At 46.8% G+C, this 18,322-nt stretch overlaps 1 protein-coding gene across 5 annotated transcripts in view; it reads left to right on the top strand.

The window, feature by feature from the left end:
* Positions 1-17,902, top strand: part of CACNA1I (calcium voltage-gated channel subunit alpha1 I) — a 165,266-nt gene extending 147,364 nt beyond the window's left edge. For 3 of the 5 annotated variants that reach the window (XM_048301756.1, XM_048301757.1, XM_048301760.1), the window contains 11 exons: positions 123-232; positions 837-970; positions 1,690-1,760; positions 4,637-4,715; positions 5,268-5,389; positions 6,145-6,483; positions 7,088-7,234; positions 11,404-11,520; positions 11,900-12,068; positions 12,924-13,120; positions 14,877-17,902. In XM_048301756.1, the coding sequence (XP_048157713.1) occupies positions 123-232; positions 837-970; positions 1,690-1,760; positions 4,637-4,715; positions 5,268-5,389; positions 6,145-6,483; positions 7,088-7,234; positions 11,404-11,520; positions 11,900-12,068; positions 12,924-13,120; positions 14,877-15,578 (2,187 nt within the window). In that variant the 3' untranslated portion in view covers positions 15,579-17,902. The remainder of the gene's footprint in view (positions 1-122; positions 233-836; positions 971-1,689; positions 1,761-4,636; positions 4,716-5,267; positions 5,390-6,144; positions 6,484-7,087; positions 7,235-11,403; positions 11,521-11,899; positions 12,069-12,923; positions 13,121-14,876) is intronic. The other 2 variants (XM_048301758.1, XM_048301759.1) reach the window with 2 other exon arrangements.
* Positions 17,903-18,322: the final 420 nt, after the last annotated feature.

An 18,322-nucleotide genomic window follows, 5' to 3' on the forward strand; every position in this document is an offset into this window, starting at 1 on the left:
CACCGGGGGTAGGTTCCACACCCCACAATGAATACCTGGTGCTTAGGAGAGTCCCCACACAGGGGGGTTATATCTTTGATGTTGCTTTCTCCTCAATTCTTTATCCTCTCTTTCTGTGGCAGTCCCTGGAGACCGCCCTTAAGTACTGCAACTACCTGTTCACTACAGTCTTCGTGTTTGAGGCAGTCCTCAAGCTGGTGGCGTTTGGTCTGCGACGATTCTTCAAAGACAGGTGAGCAGAGGATTGTCAACCGTGGCTGTGGGACAGCTGGGTTTAGGGTAGAGGTTTGAGCATAGTGCCCTATCTAGACTGTGAAGCGGTGGCAGAGTGCTCTGACTGCCTTCCAGTTCTGAACAGCATGGACCTAACCTCATCCTCCACAAGCTGCAATGCCTAGGCAATAGCAAGAATTGTCCAAAAATTGCCTCTTGGTTGGAGTCTGCTTGTTGGGCTAGAAAGCAAAGGAGATGAGGTTAGAGAGAGACATTTTTTTCCTGCGCTTGAGGCAAACTCTGAGCATGCTGAAGCAGAACATATATAGCAAAGTTGATTTGAGGTAGTAAGGCCGTAAAAAGCTGAGCCCATTAGTCAAAGCATAGTGCCATAGTAACACAGCTCCATGCTTTCAAATCAGTCTGGCTTGCCTCTGGCTGCTCAGGGTGTGTGCAAAGTGAATCTCTGTTTCTCTGGAAAAGCCCATATAGGGTGAGTCACAGTGGGGCCTTGAACTCATACATAAGGAAATGTTTAGGATGAAGTGGAGACAATTACATTTCTTTTTCAGGGAAATGGAAAACTCTATCTTCGTTTATTCTTTTGAATTTTTCTTCTAAAGGTGGAACCAGCTAGATCTGGCCATTGTGCTGCTGTCTGTCATGGGCATCACATTGGAAGAGATTGAAATCAACGCTGCTCTCCCTATTAACCCCACTATCATCCGGATCATGAGGGTGCTGCGTATTGCGCGGGGTGAGAGAGACGCTGGCCAGAGCAGGGGTGTATGTGGCCATGGAGTGCAACTTGGTGCCGTGACTCAATGAGCAGTGGCCGTAGAGCCGTGAGCTCACCCTGTCCCCAGCCATTGAGGAGCCTCTGGGGCATCCTTCATCATATCCCAGCAGGGATTCTAGGATCTAGGACACCCTAGAAGCTCAGGCTTTCTGGTTGCCTGGGAGGTGAAGCACTGGGAGGGTGGGCAGATCATGTGAGAGCTGAACTTTCTCTGTTACTCATTTATGGGGCAACTATGGTAGTGGTGTGGGGAGAAGAGGCCACCAAGCAGACTGAAATTTGCACAGGTAAGGGCCTGAATCTTCCTGGTGGTGGCCAAGGTGTGCCAAGATGGCATAACAGTGATGGCTGAAGGAAGAGAAAGTGATGGAAGGAAAAATCAAAGCAAAAGGACAATTAGGATACATGTTCCTGGGAAAAAGAGTGTCTGGGTGAAGCAGAAGCAGCCCAACAGGCATGGGTGGCAGAAATAGAGTATTTAGTAAAAACTATAAGAACTCAAAGGAGAAGGAACTGGGGTTGTAGAGTGAAAAGGGAGAAGAGAAATGAGGGGAAAGTCCAGTTTTTCTAGGGCAAGAGGAGACAGGACATCTGTCTTGTGCTACTGACATTAGTATGTCACACAAAGGATGCCTCTGAGCTCAGTCTGACTGACACTTCTCTTGTGCTTGTGGCAGTCCTGAAGCTACTGAAGATGGCCACAGGGATGCGAGCGCTGCTGGATACAGTTGTTCAAGCCCTGCCACAGGTAAAACATCTTCCCAAAAGGCTCTCCTCTTCTGTCCCTTTTTCCAAAGGGTTTATTCTTGTGGAGTCTCAGAGGTGGTGTCTACTGTGGTGTGCAGGCAACTGACTGAAGGTCATGTCCAAGTTCTCATTCATGGGGTTACAGCTCACCTCACCTCTCTCTTCTCCAGCACGTGAAAGAAATGAGGCTTGACTGCTGGATTTCTTCCCATCATGTCTAGCTAGTGTCTAACTGTTTGCAATTAGTTCTTGGCTCCTTTCTCCCTTCTCCATAAGAAGGGAAGAGTGATTGGAAGCCATTTCAGGAGGAAAGGAAATATTTCTGTCACTGCACCTCTCACCCTTCCCTGAATGTGCCCCTTTTTCCCTCCTTCTCTTCCATTCGCACTCTCATCACTCCTTTTCTTAGCCAGTGCTTCCCCCTTCCTACTTTCTCTTCTTTTCTCCTCCTGTACCCCTTTGTGTTTCCGAGCCTCTCATGTATGAGAAGCAGTGACACGCTCTGTTGTGGCTCACACAGCCGGCAGTTAAGCGTCTGCTGCAAGACATGGAGACAGAAGGATCTCATGATCTGTGAGTGGCAGCTGCTCCCAAACAAGATGCTGACACGGTGCTTTACACAGGCTTCAAGCCCACTGTGAGCATCCTCCGTGATGGATGAGCAGTCAGGGAGTCTGGTCCCGTTCCTTTTGGATTGTTGAGGGAGAATTGTTAAGCAAGGAGTAATGGCACCAAGTGGTTTTACGGATCATACATCAGACTAGTCCCTTGGCAGGCCCTGAGAAGGGAACTCTACTGCGTGATATCAAAATGCACAGGCATTTGTCAGTTGATTTATCAGCTAATGTGCCAGTGCTGGTGAGTGATGATGAGCTGGGAATCAATCTGAAAACAGCATGAGTAGTTACCCAGGGAATTTACTTCTGATGTTGGTGACAATAAATGTCAATCTGTACTAGAGGAATCTGATGGCACAAAAGTGAGAGGGAAACTCTGTGATCTTTTATGGATCCCGACCTCTGTCTGATCTCCCATGTTTTTTATTAAACAATAATTATTTGTGGTTTATTATAATAGTAATAAAAACAATATTAGTAATTCATATGTAGGATATACAACATCATTCAGGATAGTTGTGGACTGCGATACACTGGACAATAGAAGGAAGGAGAGATGAAGGATGTTTGTAGTGCAGGCAGATGTGGAATGCAAATTTTTATTAGTTCTGGCTCTGGTGCCACAGACTGGCTCGGTGCAGCTACTTTGCACCTTGCTGTTTTCCATTCCAGGAGCCACAACAGATGATTTTTCTCAGGCAAGGATCTGGAACAGAGCAGGTCTTCAGATCCAGCATCTGCATGTCTGTGGCATGTTTATTCTGAAACCCAGATAAATGCACACAGATATTAAGAGCTGGATGAAATAGTATCCAGAAACTGTTGGTAAGAGGACTCTGCAATATATTTGCACTTAAATGATGAGATTCAACTTCTATTCCCAAAATATATTTCCTCCTCTCTTATTTATTATCTATTCATATCGCTGTCATGTAGACAAAGAAACTGAGTCATCAGACAGTTAAGTGTTTTGCTCAAGATGGCAAAGAGCACAGCTGGGACCCGTGAGTCTCTGTTTCTGGTCCTAGCCACAAACCACAAGTATATTCTTCCATATTTTCTCATTTCTGATTTTTCTGTCTCCTGTTTACCTACGGCCCCTTTGCTAACCAAGTTGGTGGGTCAGGTCTTTTGGAGGTCAGTAATATCTGCCCCAAAGCAAGCAGATGTCTCAAAGTTTGGCCTCTAGGTATTCCCTGGAAGATAATAAAAAGCAGTAGTTAATCCCTCCAGCATCAAAGCCTATGACTTCCTGTTAACTGGCTTTTGCTACTTCCTATAACAGGTTGGCTTTGTTTAATAAAGTTGTGTAGCAAGGATAAAAAAATCACTTTATACTTAGAGTTATGTAAAAATCTGAACTTAAAGGTCTAAAATCCACCAGTTTCACCACTAAAAGAATGAACCCAGTCTCCATATTTTATACACCGGGTCTTCGGGGGACAATTGAATTATGTGTAATATTAATCTCCAAGACTTACTGGCTTTGCCAAAAGAAGTAGTTTAAAATAAGCTGTCCTTTCCCTTGCGCTTTATCCTCTTCCTGACACTTCTCTTTTTGTTCCTAGAGCACAGACTCAAATCAGGGATTCTGGCTTGCTAATGGCATACAAGGCATCTCCAGTTGTTCTGTTTAAATTCCCTTCCTGTCTTTGTTACACTGCAGCAATTCTTAATAGTGAATAGAGCTTTAATTTAAAAGAGCCCTTTGGAAATGTAGTTCTCAGCTAAGTTTTATTAACTTCCTTTTCTTAACGCCCTGTAGACACAGACCCAGCACGGTGTTTTCACAGCATTTACTATGGTGTCTAATTTAGTCATCAGAAATAATTCCTTCCAGTGAGTATGTAGGGAGCCAGGATGTGGCAGTCCAGGGGAGTGGGTGGGCTGAATCACTTATTTCTCTCCTGAATTTGGATGGCACAGCAGTTGCAATAACTAAATTAAGATTCCTGAAGTGATGATCCTAACATAGGCCCAGTGACCACATGCATTCAGATCAGAAACTGTTCAGTGGTTCAGAAAAACTTGTTAAGTCCCTAATTTTTCCATGACTTCTCTTCCCACCTGCCTGCTTCTCCCCCAGCCCTGATGGCAACTGGAGCCATCACTGAAGATTTCTCAAGTGTTGAGCAATTGTTTGGTTGCATTTGTACACTGGGATTTCACTGCTGTTCTCTTCAGACTTTGAAATGCAGAAATACTTTCTGTACAGATGCAATAGGCTTTGGGATAGACTGACAGTGCCCTTTGCTTTCAGGTGGGAAACCTTGGACTCCTTTTCATGCTCCTCTTTTTCATCTATGCTGCTCTAGGAGTGGAGCTCTTTGGAAAACTGGGTAAGTCTCAAGCAGACCATGCTCCAGTGTGAGCTACAGACACAGGTTGGGGTTTCTCAAAATCAGAGCTCTTCAATAAAGGGACTGAATTATTTGATGGACTTTATTCTCCCTTATGCTTAATTGATGTAAGAGGAATTTCCCTCTAAATTGTTGTTGTCCTAACAACCTAACAAAATAAAAGCAGCCTCTGTTTTCTGTTACATTCTTAAACATTTGCTTTTCCTGCACTCTGTCCCTGACATTGCCTTCAAGATCACAAGAAAAAGTTTGTGAAAGTTTACTTACATCTCTTGCCATGGAATATTGATCAAGAAGAAAGGCAGCACAATGACATGTTGGGAGGATACTCCTCAGCAGCAGAGTTACACTGCCTGGTATCCTGGGGCTCGGCCAAAAGGGATTTTTCCATATTGATGGCCAACAGCCAACCATTGGGCAGGGTGCTGATACCATGCATCACCTGAGGTCTTCAGGCTGTGAGTTCATGCTGTTGGTCTCAGGGCTGGTAGTGTGTCCTCCCCTGAGTGCTGCGCTCCCCTTATTTTTCAGTGTGCAATGATGAGAACCCCTGCGAGGGCATGAGCCGCCACGCCACCTTCGAGAACTTTGGGATGGCCTTCCTCACGCTTTTCCAGGTGTCAACGGGTGACAACTGGAATGGGATCATGAAGGTAACTGGGCCTTAGGGGCAAGGATCTCCTCCTTGTGGGGAAAGAGAAGTTCCGATGTGTGGTCTGTTCAGCAGAGCTTGGGCTAGCAAAGGGAAGGAGCACAGAACACAGAAGCTGGGTTGCTAGATAAGGTCCCTGCTTGGTCCAGAGTATCTCTCCCCACCATGGTAACTCAGACCTTGGGCTCATCTAGCCTTAGAGACATCTGATAGAGGAAAGTGCCAATTTTCCTTGGGAGGAACAAGAAAATAATTTGGGCTGAGAGGGACTATCCACTGTAGTCAGGACTGTTATCAAAGCTGAGCATAGGACATGTGTGTTGGACATAGCACTCATCTGCAGAGCTATCAGGACAATACAAAATAAATACTTCCTTTGGAGGACGTGGAGAAAGGAAAGTTCTTTCATCACATATGGTGCTTTTGGGTATAGATGGGAGAAGGCAGTACCAGCCTGCTCATTTTTGGTCTTGTTCACATGTGTGGGGCTATGGTGGCAGCAACATATCATGGTCTGAAAGTTTGCTTCATATGCCTTTGGATGGTTTTGCTCTGAAGCAGACAGCATATTAACAGAGAATGTCCCAGATTCTTTGGGACCTCATTATGCCAAAAGGTATGGGGTGATAGAAGTGTTTGCTTTGTTCTTTCCATTGGCACCAGTGCTTTTTGACAGAAAGAGGAGCCAAGCTTCTGTTCTTACTTTAGTCTTTCCTTCTTTCCATCGTTCCCTCTCAATCCCAACTCCCCCTCAAGGATACCTTGCGCGACTGCAGCCACGATGACCGGAGCTGTCTCAGCAACCTGCAGTTCATCTCCCCACTGTACTTTGTCAGCTTTGTGCTCACAGCCCAGTTTGTCCTCATCAATGTGGTCGTAGCTGTGCTCATGAAGCATCTCGACGACAGCAACAAGGAGGCCCAGGAGGATGCAGAGATGGATGCTGAGCTTGAGATGGAAATTACTCATGGGCTGTGCTCCCACAAGTCAGGCTCTCCAAATTCAGGACAGGGAAAAGGAGCAGGAACAGGAGGAGGTGGTGGTAGAACAGATCCTGAAGGACATCTGTGCGTGAGATGTTACTCTCCAGCCCAGGTGAGTACACCTTTGAACTTACTGACCAGACTGCAGCAAGTAGCTGTGGGCAGTAGCTTGGCAGCTTAGATGATTGAGGGCTTAGCAGTAGCAGAGTCTTCCACCTCAGGGTGAAAGGTTTGCTTTCAGCAGTAGACTTTTGAGTTGATAGGATCATGTAGGGACAAGGCTGTGACAGCAGTGTGTCCTGTTCATTGTCATCATGGTGTAGGAACCTGAGGGCCAGCAGAGGAGGGATGGAGCAGATCAGCTAAAGGTGTGACAGGAGCAAATTTGAGAGGGGAGCTCAGGAGAAGAGTGCAGGAGAAATGGCAGATCAAGAGTGAGTGACTCCAGCAGAGCTGGAAGGCAGACGTGAGCACTGAAAGTGAGTGAAGACTGTCCCTCCTTATTTTATTTTTTTTTTCATTGAACTCTGGCACCTTTACACACCCTCTGGAAATGTTCCCCCCAGTGACCCTGTGCAAGTACCTGCAGAACAAGATGCTGCTCCAGATGAGTCAGGGTGGAGAACCCAGCCCCAAATTCACATGAAACTTGAAAGCAAAAAACTCGACATTCTTAAAATGATCTCTCCCATCCTCCCCCCTTTCTTGTCCCCTAGGAGAACTTATGGCTGGACAGTGTCTCTTTAATTATTAAGGACTCCTTCGACGGGGAGTTAATGATCATCGATAACCTATCGGGCTCCGTCTTCCATCATTACTCCTCGCCGGCCATGTGCGAGAAGTGTAACCATGACAAGCAAGAGGTAACCTGCGTACGAGGATGTGTGAGGGGACTCTTCCCCCCCAGACCTGCACACCCACACCCACGTGCCCGCAGGTCATCCCATGTGTGCTCCTCACTGTAGATTGTGTAGACAGTAGAGCTTGTTGACCTGTGTTTGTTATCTGTTGTGAAGTGCTGATACTGCCTCTAGTACAGGCCTGCCCTCCTCAGCCACACGTGGATGTTTGGAAAAGTGAGACGTGACAGGACATGGGTCAGGAGGGACTGAATGACCTGCAGAGAAATTACTATGAAGGCATCCTGGAAGCTCTTGTTGCATTCAATTTTGCAAGAAAAGTCTAGGTTCAGGCTCATGTTGGACAGAGGACTCTAAGGATCTCACTCCAATGAGAGCACTCAGGAGCAATTCAGTGGGAGATTTAAGCTGGTGTTTTGTTCTCATTTTAAGCATGTGCTTGCTTATTCCCTATTGAGGTTGATCAATTAAGCACATGTTTAAATGCCTTGTTGAATAGAGTCATGTCTGTGAGCAAGGATTGGTTTGTGGTGAAAACCAGTTAGTTTGAGCAAAAACTAAATAAAAATGGGCCCACTGAGAAAGTTTGTTAGCTGACAAATGGGTTGTTGCTACGAGCAGGACACCAAATGGCTTAGACTTGAGCTACTGAAGTTGGTAGATGCTTTGGAAAACTACTTCCTAAGCAATTGGTCTTTTCAGGTTATGAAACTTAAGGAGCAAAATAGTCTTTTGGACTAGGAAAAGGTTAGGTCAGTAGCAGAATTAATTTTATTTCTGAAATAATTTTATTGTATTTAGGTGCTCTGATTTTGTGTGGTCAGACCTGTAGAAGTAGTGTGGCTCTTCTGACAGTAGATTGGTACATCAGTGGCAAACCTCACTCTCTCCTTCCCCATAACTGACTCGACGTGTTGCTATCGCTTATAAAGAGACAAGGAAACTTGGGGAAAGAGCTCTTATTGGCAGATCATTCTATCCATGCTTGAAGAAAGCAATATTTTGTTGGCCTCAGATGCCTAGTTCTGATGCTCTGATTTTTTTTTCAGCTTCTCAGCTGTCTGCTTGTCCCCATTGCTTCCTTTCAAAAGTATCAAAATGCAAACATTGCTGTAGTTTATCGTTATTGAGACACTTCACAAATGAATGCTGCATTAATGCAACCAAATAACTAGTTTTCAATTAACTGCAATTTCCACTGCTTTACTTAAGTCTTTATGTTCAGCAATTGGTGCTCAGCTTTCTCAGCAAATGAGATCTCCTAAGGCATTACAGAATGACTGCCCTCAAGTCATTTGCAGCTAGTTTGCTACATTTGAAAACCTCCCTGATAGTCTTCAGTATCCTGCCTATGAATGAAGACAGCAGCCCATTTTCTTACCTTCCCAGCACAGAAACTAGATAGCAAAATCTTCAAGTGGAACCCCCAGCCTGAGCAAAGAGTTTGATGTAATTACCACAAGTGAAGAATTATTCTTAGATCATACTTTCTAATGGCTGTTATAGAGCCATAAATTACTTTCAAAATTGGTATTTCAATACATCTAAAATGTGGAACTGAAAAAAATTATCTATGCAAGAATGAGTTTAGTAATAAAATACAGGTGTTTTATTTTGGATCATATGAATCAAAACTCTACCTTAGGATTTTAAGCCATGATTGGTCATGACCTTCTCTTCATATTTCAAAGTAAAAACAAAGAGGAAATCTCAACAGTAAATCACTATGTGGAGTCATAGCTAACATCAGCAATGCACACAGTCATTTAAATTAGAGTGCACTCTGGTACATCAACATATCCATATGAGTATTGTACACAGACAGAATTGTACAGTCTCCGAAGCATTTGACAGCAAGTTACATAGGCAGAACTATTTATCTAGTCCTCTTCAATGTGTGTGTATTAGAAAGAAACAGTATGCTTGCTGTCCACCCTTTCAGCCTTAACTCTGCCCTTCTGACAAAAATCATGCATTAGCCAAAAATGTTCCCTCCAATTTCCTTGGTAGTTTAATTCATCAAGATGCTGAGCACACATTTAAACATATGCTCAAACTCATTAATGTGTGCTAAGCTTTTTGTGGCATTGAGCAGAAGTGCTCAGCACCTTTCCCAATTATGCTCCTGATATTTTATTTTCAAACCAATTATTTGTACAATTAAGGATTTTTGCAATCGTGGGTCTGTTTTTAAAGATATATCTGCAACTAGTTGTTTTCTAAGGGATATGTGTGCATGGTTCAGTGTCTCAGGTTGATGTTCCTCGCAGATTTCATGGATTTGGATCTAGTGAACCTTCTCCCACACTGTAATTTAAAAAATTTTTTTTGTTCCTCATCTTTAGTCAGCAAATTTTAAAATATTCTACAGTAAGGGAAGCAATAAGAACAAAACCTCTTTTTTTCATGGTGCTAACCTCGTCTCTTGTCATTTCTATCGTTTCACTCTTGGGATGGTTGACAGACATCTGTATATGGATGACTGAAGTGTGTTTAGCCATGGTAGAAGTTTGTCAGTGGGCACCAGGGAAATGTGTTTCCACACCTGCCGTTTATTTAATCATGACTTTGTTGATTGTGGGTTTTGTGTAGACCCAGGATGATCAGAATTTTTGAGCAAGCGGTTCAGTGACAAACAGACTGTTCTGGCTTTTGTTGAAATCCTTTTTTATGGATGGCAAAGGTAGACGCAGATGTTACCACAGGTCATGCTCCTGTCTCTACAAGCACAGCTTTAAGGCTGTTTTGGTGTAGCAAGCGCTTGGGAGAGAAATAGATGAATACATTAAGTGGGACTGAATGAAGACTATGCTTCTCTACACGAGTAGTTGCTGACTGGTGGTTGTGTAGCATCCCTGGCATCAGTTCATTGTGGGCTCTCTGTGTGTTCGTGCTCTGAGCAGCAGTTGTTGGGTTTGGGCTTTCTCCATGGTTGAACAGCACCATGTTCCTGTGTCAGAATAATATCTCAAATAAGGATGTCATTTGTGCACTTTATTTAAATCCAGCTCTAGTTTTCCATTCTGTTTGTTTAAAGTGCATTATCCCTCAGATGGAGACCTCTTCCAGTCTCTGGCATTGGCACAAAGCCACTAAACTTCCAGCTCAAAAGTCATCTCTCCAAATGTTTCACCTGCTGTCATGGCACAAGAGCTGTACTTGCCTCTTGCCAACACAAACACATGTCCAGAAGCTGTCCCGACTGAGACAACCCAGAATACAGCTCTCAAGAGTTAGCTGCTGGTGGTGCAAACTGGTGGCACTCTAGAGACCAGTGATGGAAATCCAAGCACAGGAGGGACAGAGAAACTGCTTAGGCTGGTAGAAAAAGAAGATGCTTTTCAGGCATTGTGAGAAAGAGTTGTCAGGCAGAGGGGGTTTAAAAGCTTGGAGGAAAGAGGATGAGAGAGGGGCGTATGTGGTATGAAACAGGCCAAAAATGAAGCAAGGTCAGGCATGGGACTGGAGCAGAGCTGAAGCACAAGAATGGCAGAAATGCAGTGGTCAGACTTGCTTTCAGAAAGCAGGAGAGCTCAAGCATGGGTGTGTGGGAGGGCTGAGATTAGAGATGGAGAACAGAATGGAAGACAGTGTTAGGTGAGGTCTTGGGTAGGTTAGAGGGGAGGGGAAAGGCAAGATGCAGGAAAGCTGGAGAGAAACAGGGTTTCAGTAATGAAGGTAAGAGAATATGAAAAGCATGATACTGGCATGGACTGCAAGAGGCATGACTTTCCCTGGAATGAAAGCACCTTCATGCTTAAGCAGGGCTGTCTGTGGTGCCTTCAGAAAGAGGGGTCCACTCCTCATCCCTCAGCAGAGCCGGCTGCCCTGTCACCAGCCTGAGGGACCCGTCTGCCTGCCTGGCTTTACTTGCAGGGCCTTGGGCCAGCTGTATCGCTGTGAGAGATACAGGACTCGTTCCTCCAATTCTGGAACGAGAGGAGCATGGACTGGTAGCGGGCTGCTTGCAGATTGTATATTCAACCTTTCTTAAAAAGGGAATTCTCCTGCCCAACCCAGGTCTGGGTTAGGCAGTTCCTGATTTATCCAAGGAATGTAACCTAAAATTGATCTTGGGTCTACAGGCTCTCACTTATCCACCATAAACAGTGTGACTGCTTGAAATGTGGATCCCAGGCATGACCTGTGATAGCTCCTTTCCCTTCCTGCAGGTCCAGCTGGCTGAAATGGAAGCATTATCCCTCAACTCAGACAAGTCCTCTTCCATCCTTCTAGGAGATGAGTCAGACAATCGAAACGCTGCTCAGCTGAGTCCTAAGGAGATCAAGGTTAGCCCCAGGCAGTCATGGGCATCTTACACCATGTGCTGTACTTATGCCCCTGCTCATTTCAGGTGCTCTGTATCCATCCGGGTGTCCCTGCTGAGGAATATAATTCTGGTCATTTTTCAAGAGCTTCTCCATAGAGACATACTGTCGAGTAGGATTTGAGGAGAACAAAAGAATACGTGTATTTGAAAGTTCTTCACTACTGTTAGTAACTTCCTCTGAATTAGTCAAAAGTTAGACAATTTGGGCTGGAAAATTGAGCATCTCTCAGCTAGCTTGAAGGTATTATCAGAATCAGCTCTTCTTGAGGCTTTGAAAAGTCTGCTCTATCATCTTCTATTAAATTTCACAAGGCTTGGTCCTCACTTATTGTTTTCAGCAGGATGGTCAGAACAACCCTGACTCCAGTGGGGCAGACAGTCTGGGGGAATGCCTGCTCCCAGCATCCAGTGAGGATGGCTCTACAAACCCAGACAGTTACCTGTGTGAAATGGAGAATACTCCTTTCAACTCAGTTCAGTCTTGGCTAAAGCATGAAAGTACCAAAGGTGAGCAGGGCTCTCATTCTCCAGGTCTGCTGAAACTGTGGGTTGGTTCAGCTCTGTTTTTCCCCTGCTTTCCCTCTGCCAGGGGGAGAGTTAATGTGACTTGGGGTTAGACTAACCAAGAATTAGCCTTCAGTTTGCTAATTTGCTTCAGGAATGGGGGGAGGAGCCGTCCCTTAATTTTTATTGCTAGCTTTTATATCTCCTCTCAGACATGACTGTGAAATATTGTGAAAATGCTGATCCCCATTTGCAGTAGTGCAGCTATGCATGGTCAGAGAAGAGTGGGGACAGATTCTCCTGACATGCCAGCTGGATGAATTGTGCTCACTCAGCACAGAAAAACTCTGCTGTCCCCTGAGACCAAGTACAGATTCAGAGAACATGTAACATGTCTGCCCTTGGCGGAAGTGCTCTGGTTCTACTCTTGAGCATGTCCTGGTCTCCTGTGGTCCCCAGGTTTCCCAAACCACCACTTAATTTATCTTTCTTCATCCCTTGCCCTGCAGGATCTGGCATGAAAGTTCTCTGGCAGATACATCCTTAAGTCAAGGCCTTTCAGCTCAGCATTTCTCTGTGAGAGCAACAGCAGGGCTGGCCTGTTACCTTATGGCTCTGAGCTGTGTTAGGTCTTCCAGGTCTGGTGCAGCTTTTTGTGCAAAAAGTGGGATCCTTAGTCTGAACATCAGACTGAGGCTTCTTGGCCTGGAGTGCATGTTCCTGAATATCCTTTGTTCACTGGTCTTGAGACTTTGCTCAATGTAACAGCAGCAAAGGCACCAAATAAAATCAGAGGACTCTTCAACTTTTTTTTCTTCTATTTCTGTTCTATTTCTCTTTCTTTTGATGTTCTGTCAGTCCCTCCCAGCCCCTTCTCTCCAGGTGCATCTTCCCCTCTGTTACCTGTACCAGCAGAATTTTTCCACCCAGCCATCTCTGCCACCCAAACAGGGCCTGAGGAAGTCTCATGTCCACGCAACCTTCCTAAGATCTCTCTGCAAGGCTCGTGGGCATCACTGAGATCTCCAGGTGTGAACTGCTCACTTCTCCATCAGGTGAGGAACCCCGCTTCTGTCTGCTAGGAAAACTCAATTTTCACATCATACCCAAACAGAGGGGGCTGAACAAGGAGGAGGGCAGAGGAAGGAGGGAGGCAGCTGTGGTCATGGGCTGGGTAACCTGGATCTGTAGGAGGAGCACAATGGACTGCAGAATGCAGGAGGGTAGGGGAGGAGAGGGGGTAGTATAACAAAGTGGTGTTGGATAGCTCTCACCCCATGAAGTCACACGTTCTTCTGCTTTGGACCAACAAATAGTTTAACAGCTGCAGTGAGCCCCACATGAAGATGAAATCACATCACTCTGTAGCTCCCCCCTGGGTCCCTGGCACTGGGTGTGCTGCAGACACCTGCATGCACAGCAGCCCTGGTGTGAGCCAGGGAGGTGACAGCTTGCACACCCTCCTGGGGTCCTCTTAACACTGTGACTCCAGATCATGCACCTTTTTGGTTGGAACAGGCTTCTTCCCACCTACATCCTCCACAACCTGTAATGCCCCATCCACACGCTGTGTCCTCACTGTTTTGCCCTGCCCACTTAACTCTCGAATCCCAAGAAGGTGCCATCTCTTTCTGAAAAGGCAGCTATTTCTCACTAACAAAAGAGAAGAATAAAAGCACTGGGGGGAGAATAGGTGTCTCTGAAGGGCAGAAGATGCAGAGATGAAAGCCCAGTAGAGATCCCTGTTATTGTTCTTGGAAGATACTCCATGAACAGGGGCATTCTATTCCAGACAAACTAAAAAATAAAATCAGATGTTATCCAGCTATATATGACAGACACTGTTGGCACAATACAAATGTGTATAAATTCACCAAGGATAAATTTAGCCTTGGTCTGAGAGCACTGAGTTGTTGCAGTTTTGAAACTTCTGGTATAAGTTAAGACACGAAGAGGTAGAGCCCTGGAGCTGGCACACCACTGGGACAAAAGCACTGAACTGTTGTAAAGGAGAAGTTGGTAAACTTCTGATTATGTGATGCAGACTCTATTGAATAACTATAGAGACTGCTTCAGGAGACTGTTTCCTGTCCTACATCCATCATCTCAGTGCAGTGTCCCGGTGATGATCTCACAGTGCAGACCAATTTCCTAGAAACAGCTAAAATGCAGCTTAACTAGATGAGCCCTGATACAAGGAAATTAAGGCTCTTTCCTCTTCGTGCTGGGAAGGGACCCCCCCTTTCTGCGCTAAATGCCATCATTGCCAATAGTGTTTGTCAAAAGAACCACGGGGCCTCTTTTCTCTCCCCAGATATTGCTAATTTTTTTAATGAGAGGAAGTCTGTACAGAAGCCCCTTGATTCCTGTCCAGCGGATAGATGTGTCCACAGTCTGCGTGGCAGGTTTATAGGGCAGCCATGAGTGAGGATCCACAGGGAACCTTTGCTCTGCTGCCTCCTGGACCATCAGTGCTCAGGGAGAGCCTAGTGGTGGAGGCTGCAGGGCTTCACATGGGAGGGGTAGATTCATCCTGAAGCAGAATGAAATGAGCTCAAAATACCGACACCTTTCCTCCTCCTTACCCAGAAGGAAATCCCAATGGCAGGCTGCATGGCTGGTAGTTCGTACCATTGGTTGGTTTATAGCTCTCTTCCCCAGCTGAGGAGAGTGAAACAGGAGCTTTTCCCCTTTCTGTAACCGTGGCTTATTTTCACACCCCAAAGTACCCCCAAAACAAATAAGGCAAAGTCTCTTGCCCTGTGCCCATCTCCTTCCTGAGAACCATGCTTTCGTGTTCCCGCTCCCCAGCCCCCCGAGAGCGACACGTCGCTGGACAGCCGGAGCAGCAGCTCGGCCGGCAGCCTGCAGACCACGCTGGAGGACAGTCTCAACCTCAGCGACTCTCCCCAGTGCACGCTGGACCTGCCGGTGGCTCTGTGCCCCGTGCCGGCGGCGGGCAGCCAAAGACCCCTGGCAGCGCCGCTGTCCCCCGCCTCCCGCCGCCGGAGCCTGCGGGGCCGGGGGCTCTTCAACCTGCGGAGCCTGTGCCGCCACCAGCGCAGCCACAGCAGCGGCGGCAGCACCAGCCCCGGCTGCACCCACCACGACTCCATGGACCCCTCGGATGAGGAGGGGGCCGGCAGCAGCCTGCGCGGGGGTGGCAACAACAGCGAGCCCTCGGAGACGCTCAGCAGCCTCTCGCTGACCTCGCTCTTCTCGCCGCCCCCACCGGGGCTGACCCTGGTGAAGAAGTGCAGCAGCACCAGCAGCCTCCACGCCAGCCCCTCGCCCCGCCGCCCCGCCGCCCACCACGCCAAGCCCTTCTACACCGTTGACCCTCGGGGCTTCCTCTCGATGCCCTCCTGGGTGACGGACTTCTGCAAGGACACCCCCTCGCCCAGGCAAGGAGAGGAGCCAGATGGCCCCGGCAGACTGGGGACAGGGGACCGCAGCTCCCCGCACCCTTCCGAGCTGGAGCTGGGCGACGGAGTCAGCAAGAGGAACAGATGAGGGTCCCTGAGGTGCAGGGAGAGAGCATTCGGCTGCTGGCATGGGGAGCATGTTTCACTAGCTTCTCCCTGGCAGCAATTCCAAAGGATTTGCAAGAAAAAGAAACAGGCAAACAAAAATTTATAAATATATATATATATACGTAAATATATATATATATACATATATATATAAAATAAATATTCTGGTACCGTACCTCAGAGGTGTGGGAGAGTGCAAGCAATACGGGAACAGTCCTGCCTGAGGGCAAGAGCTGGACCATCACCCCAGAGACTATAGTGACAAGAAAAGGCCATGGGGCTGGTAGGGACAGGACCCTCCAGCCAGGTGACTGCCACGTGGCAGCTGTTTAGTTATATACATATACATATATAGAGAGATCGATTTATTTATTTTTTTTACTGAGAGATTATGAATTTCAGAAAGTGCTAAGGAGGAACAAGAGAATGGAGGGCCTGGAGGAGCTGCTACACCAAACCATGAGCGTGGGGGTGAAGGGAAGGGAAGGGAAGCAGGGTGACCAGCACGGGAAGAGCATCTGTGGCTTGCCTTGTGTGTTTCTGGGAATTTCCTTATTGTCCATGCTTCCATTTCCAAGGTTAAAAATTGTGGGCCAGATCTTCAGGGTGAGTGTAAATTGGCAAAACGTGCTGTTGGTGTAAAGCAGCACAGCTCTGGCTTGAGGTGGATTCATGCTGATTTACAGCAGGTGAAAATCTGGCCCCAGCTACAGAGAAAAGCAAATAGCCATGGAGCACAGAGAAATGTTTTGAGGTGAAAAGCCTTGCTTTGAAGGGAATGTATGAACACAGCAGGCACCGCTCATGGAAGGAGGGATGGAGGCTACATGGCTTATCTTTGTTGTTGTTTTGTTGGGTTTGGTTTTTTCATTTTCCAAAGAAAGGCAACTACAAAGGAAAAAAATTACAAGGCTCCTGGGGATATTTGGAGTGGGAGAGGCAAGGTCAAAGGGAAGAGGGAGGTAAAAAGTGGAGATGAAATGGAACTTTTCCCCCTTTTATTTGCGGTAATTGTGATATTTTATTTTAGAAGCCCAAAGGTGCAAAAATTATCCCTAGAGAAACCTATCTGTTATTTTTGTATCTATAGCTATATATATTAAAAGAATACAAAAACTAGAATATTAAAAAAGACATAGAAGCAAAGGGGGCTTCAACAACACAAAACGCAGTCACTCCCTTGGCTGAGAGCTAACCCTGTTCCAAGTTCCAGTAGGAAGACCCTACAAGGACATCCTCAGCTCAGTGGTGGCTCTGTCTCCTCTCTAGCATCATCCTCCGGCATTTTCCTGGTTTGCATCAGTGTACCTGGGACCATAGTCCTGCTCAGTGCCAACCATGGACGTGGAGAGCAGCAAATACTGGAGTGTGTGTGTGTGTGTGTGTTTGTGTGTGCATGCCATTGTAAGGATGCTGATGTGTGTTGTGTCCAAGCCAACTGGCTCACCAGCTGGAGAGATGGGTGAGAGGGACAAGGAGAACTGCAGCTTTCCTTGTCTCTGCCTTGCAGGGCAGTGGGAGTGGGGAGGACTGCGGTGTGGAGGGGGAAGGCAGAACGACCCCTCAAACCACGACCTGCCTCAAGATCCAGGATCCTGTCCAGCAAACACGGCCCTCTCCCAGCATGGTTGCAGCAAGGCTTCCAGAGGCTGCATCCCTCCTTGCTTTTCCAGTGGTACAACTGCACAAGTCTCCTTCCTGGCAGGGCCAGCCTTCTTCTCCTCCTGCAGCAACTCCAAGGTTTTGTACCCTTCTCAGATTTGCAAGTGGGTAGGAAAACCAGCCACCCAAGGGAAACAAAGAATTTTGTATGTCATGTACCACCCCAGGGATGTTCCACTCAGGTGTGTCAGAGAAGACAGACTGGGAAGGGCAGGGGGGAGATGATAGCAGCCCAATGGAGACAGGAATGTTTAGAGCACTGGGGAAAAGGAGCAGGGCTCCCTGTCCCCATCAGACCAAGAGGGCCTCTGCTGCCCTCACAGAGGTCTCCCAGCTGGCATACGAAGCATTGTGAAGAGGGCAGCACAAAAGATGTTCTGATTTTATTGTGACCTGACTGACTTTAAAGCAGCTGCTGCATCTTACGAACCAGGGTTGTAAACAGCGAGCACATCAGTTGGGACCAGCAGCCAGGAAAAGGATAATTCCTGTGTGGACTTCATTCATTTGCTCTGTTGCAAGCGTGCATGCTGACTGCAAGGAGGTCAGACCTGCGAGGAGAGGACAGGAGAGCCTGGGTCCTCGTCCTTGCAGAAAGGATGCAAATACAGATTTATTAAAGCAATAATAAGGGTCTTTAAATGCTTTTTTTGCACTGGTGGTTCTTTGGGTGAGTTGCCCCTGCTTGCTGTCCCATGGGCAGAGAGGAGGGACACGACATATGGTTTCACGTCCTCAGAGAAGGAAGTCAGTCCCTAAATGGCTGAACAATGAACTTGGGTTGCACAAGGCTTAGACCCAAAACCAGAGCTGCTTTGAAGCCAGAGACAGGGCTTACCAAAAAACCCCAACAGTTGAAACCCATCCAAACCCCAGACACTTCAATGCACTTGGAAGTTTGCCATCAGAGAACATGGAGGTGGGACTCCAAGCTGTCCTGGCAGTTGTGTGGGCTGTGAAATGTTTCCACTGAGGAATGGGAGAAAGGTCAGCGATTGGTGGAGTGCTAGAAATTACCCCAATATTTGGTCATGAGAGAAGCATGGCCTGCACTTGGGATTG

This window comes from Corvus hawaiiensis, chromosome 4, assembly GCF_020740725.1.
Source record: "Corvus hawaiiensis isolate bCorHaw1 chromosome 4, bCorHaw1.pri.cur, whole genome shotgun sequence".
Lineage (NCBI taxonomy): Eukaryota > Metazoa > Chordata > Aves > Passeriformes > Corvidae > Corvus > Corvus hawaiiensis.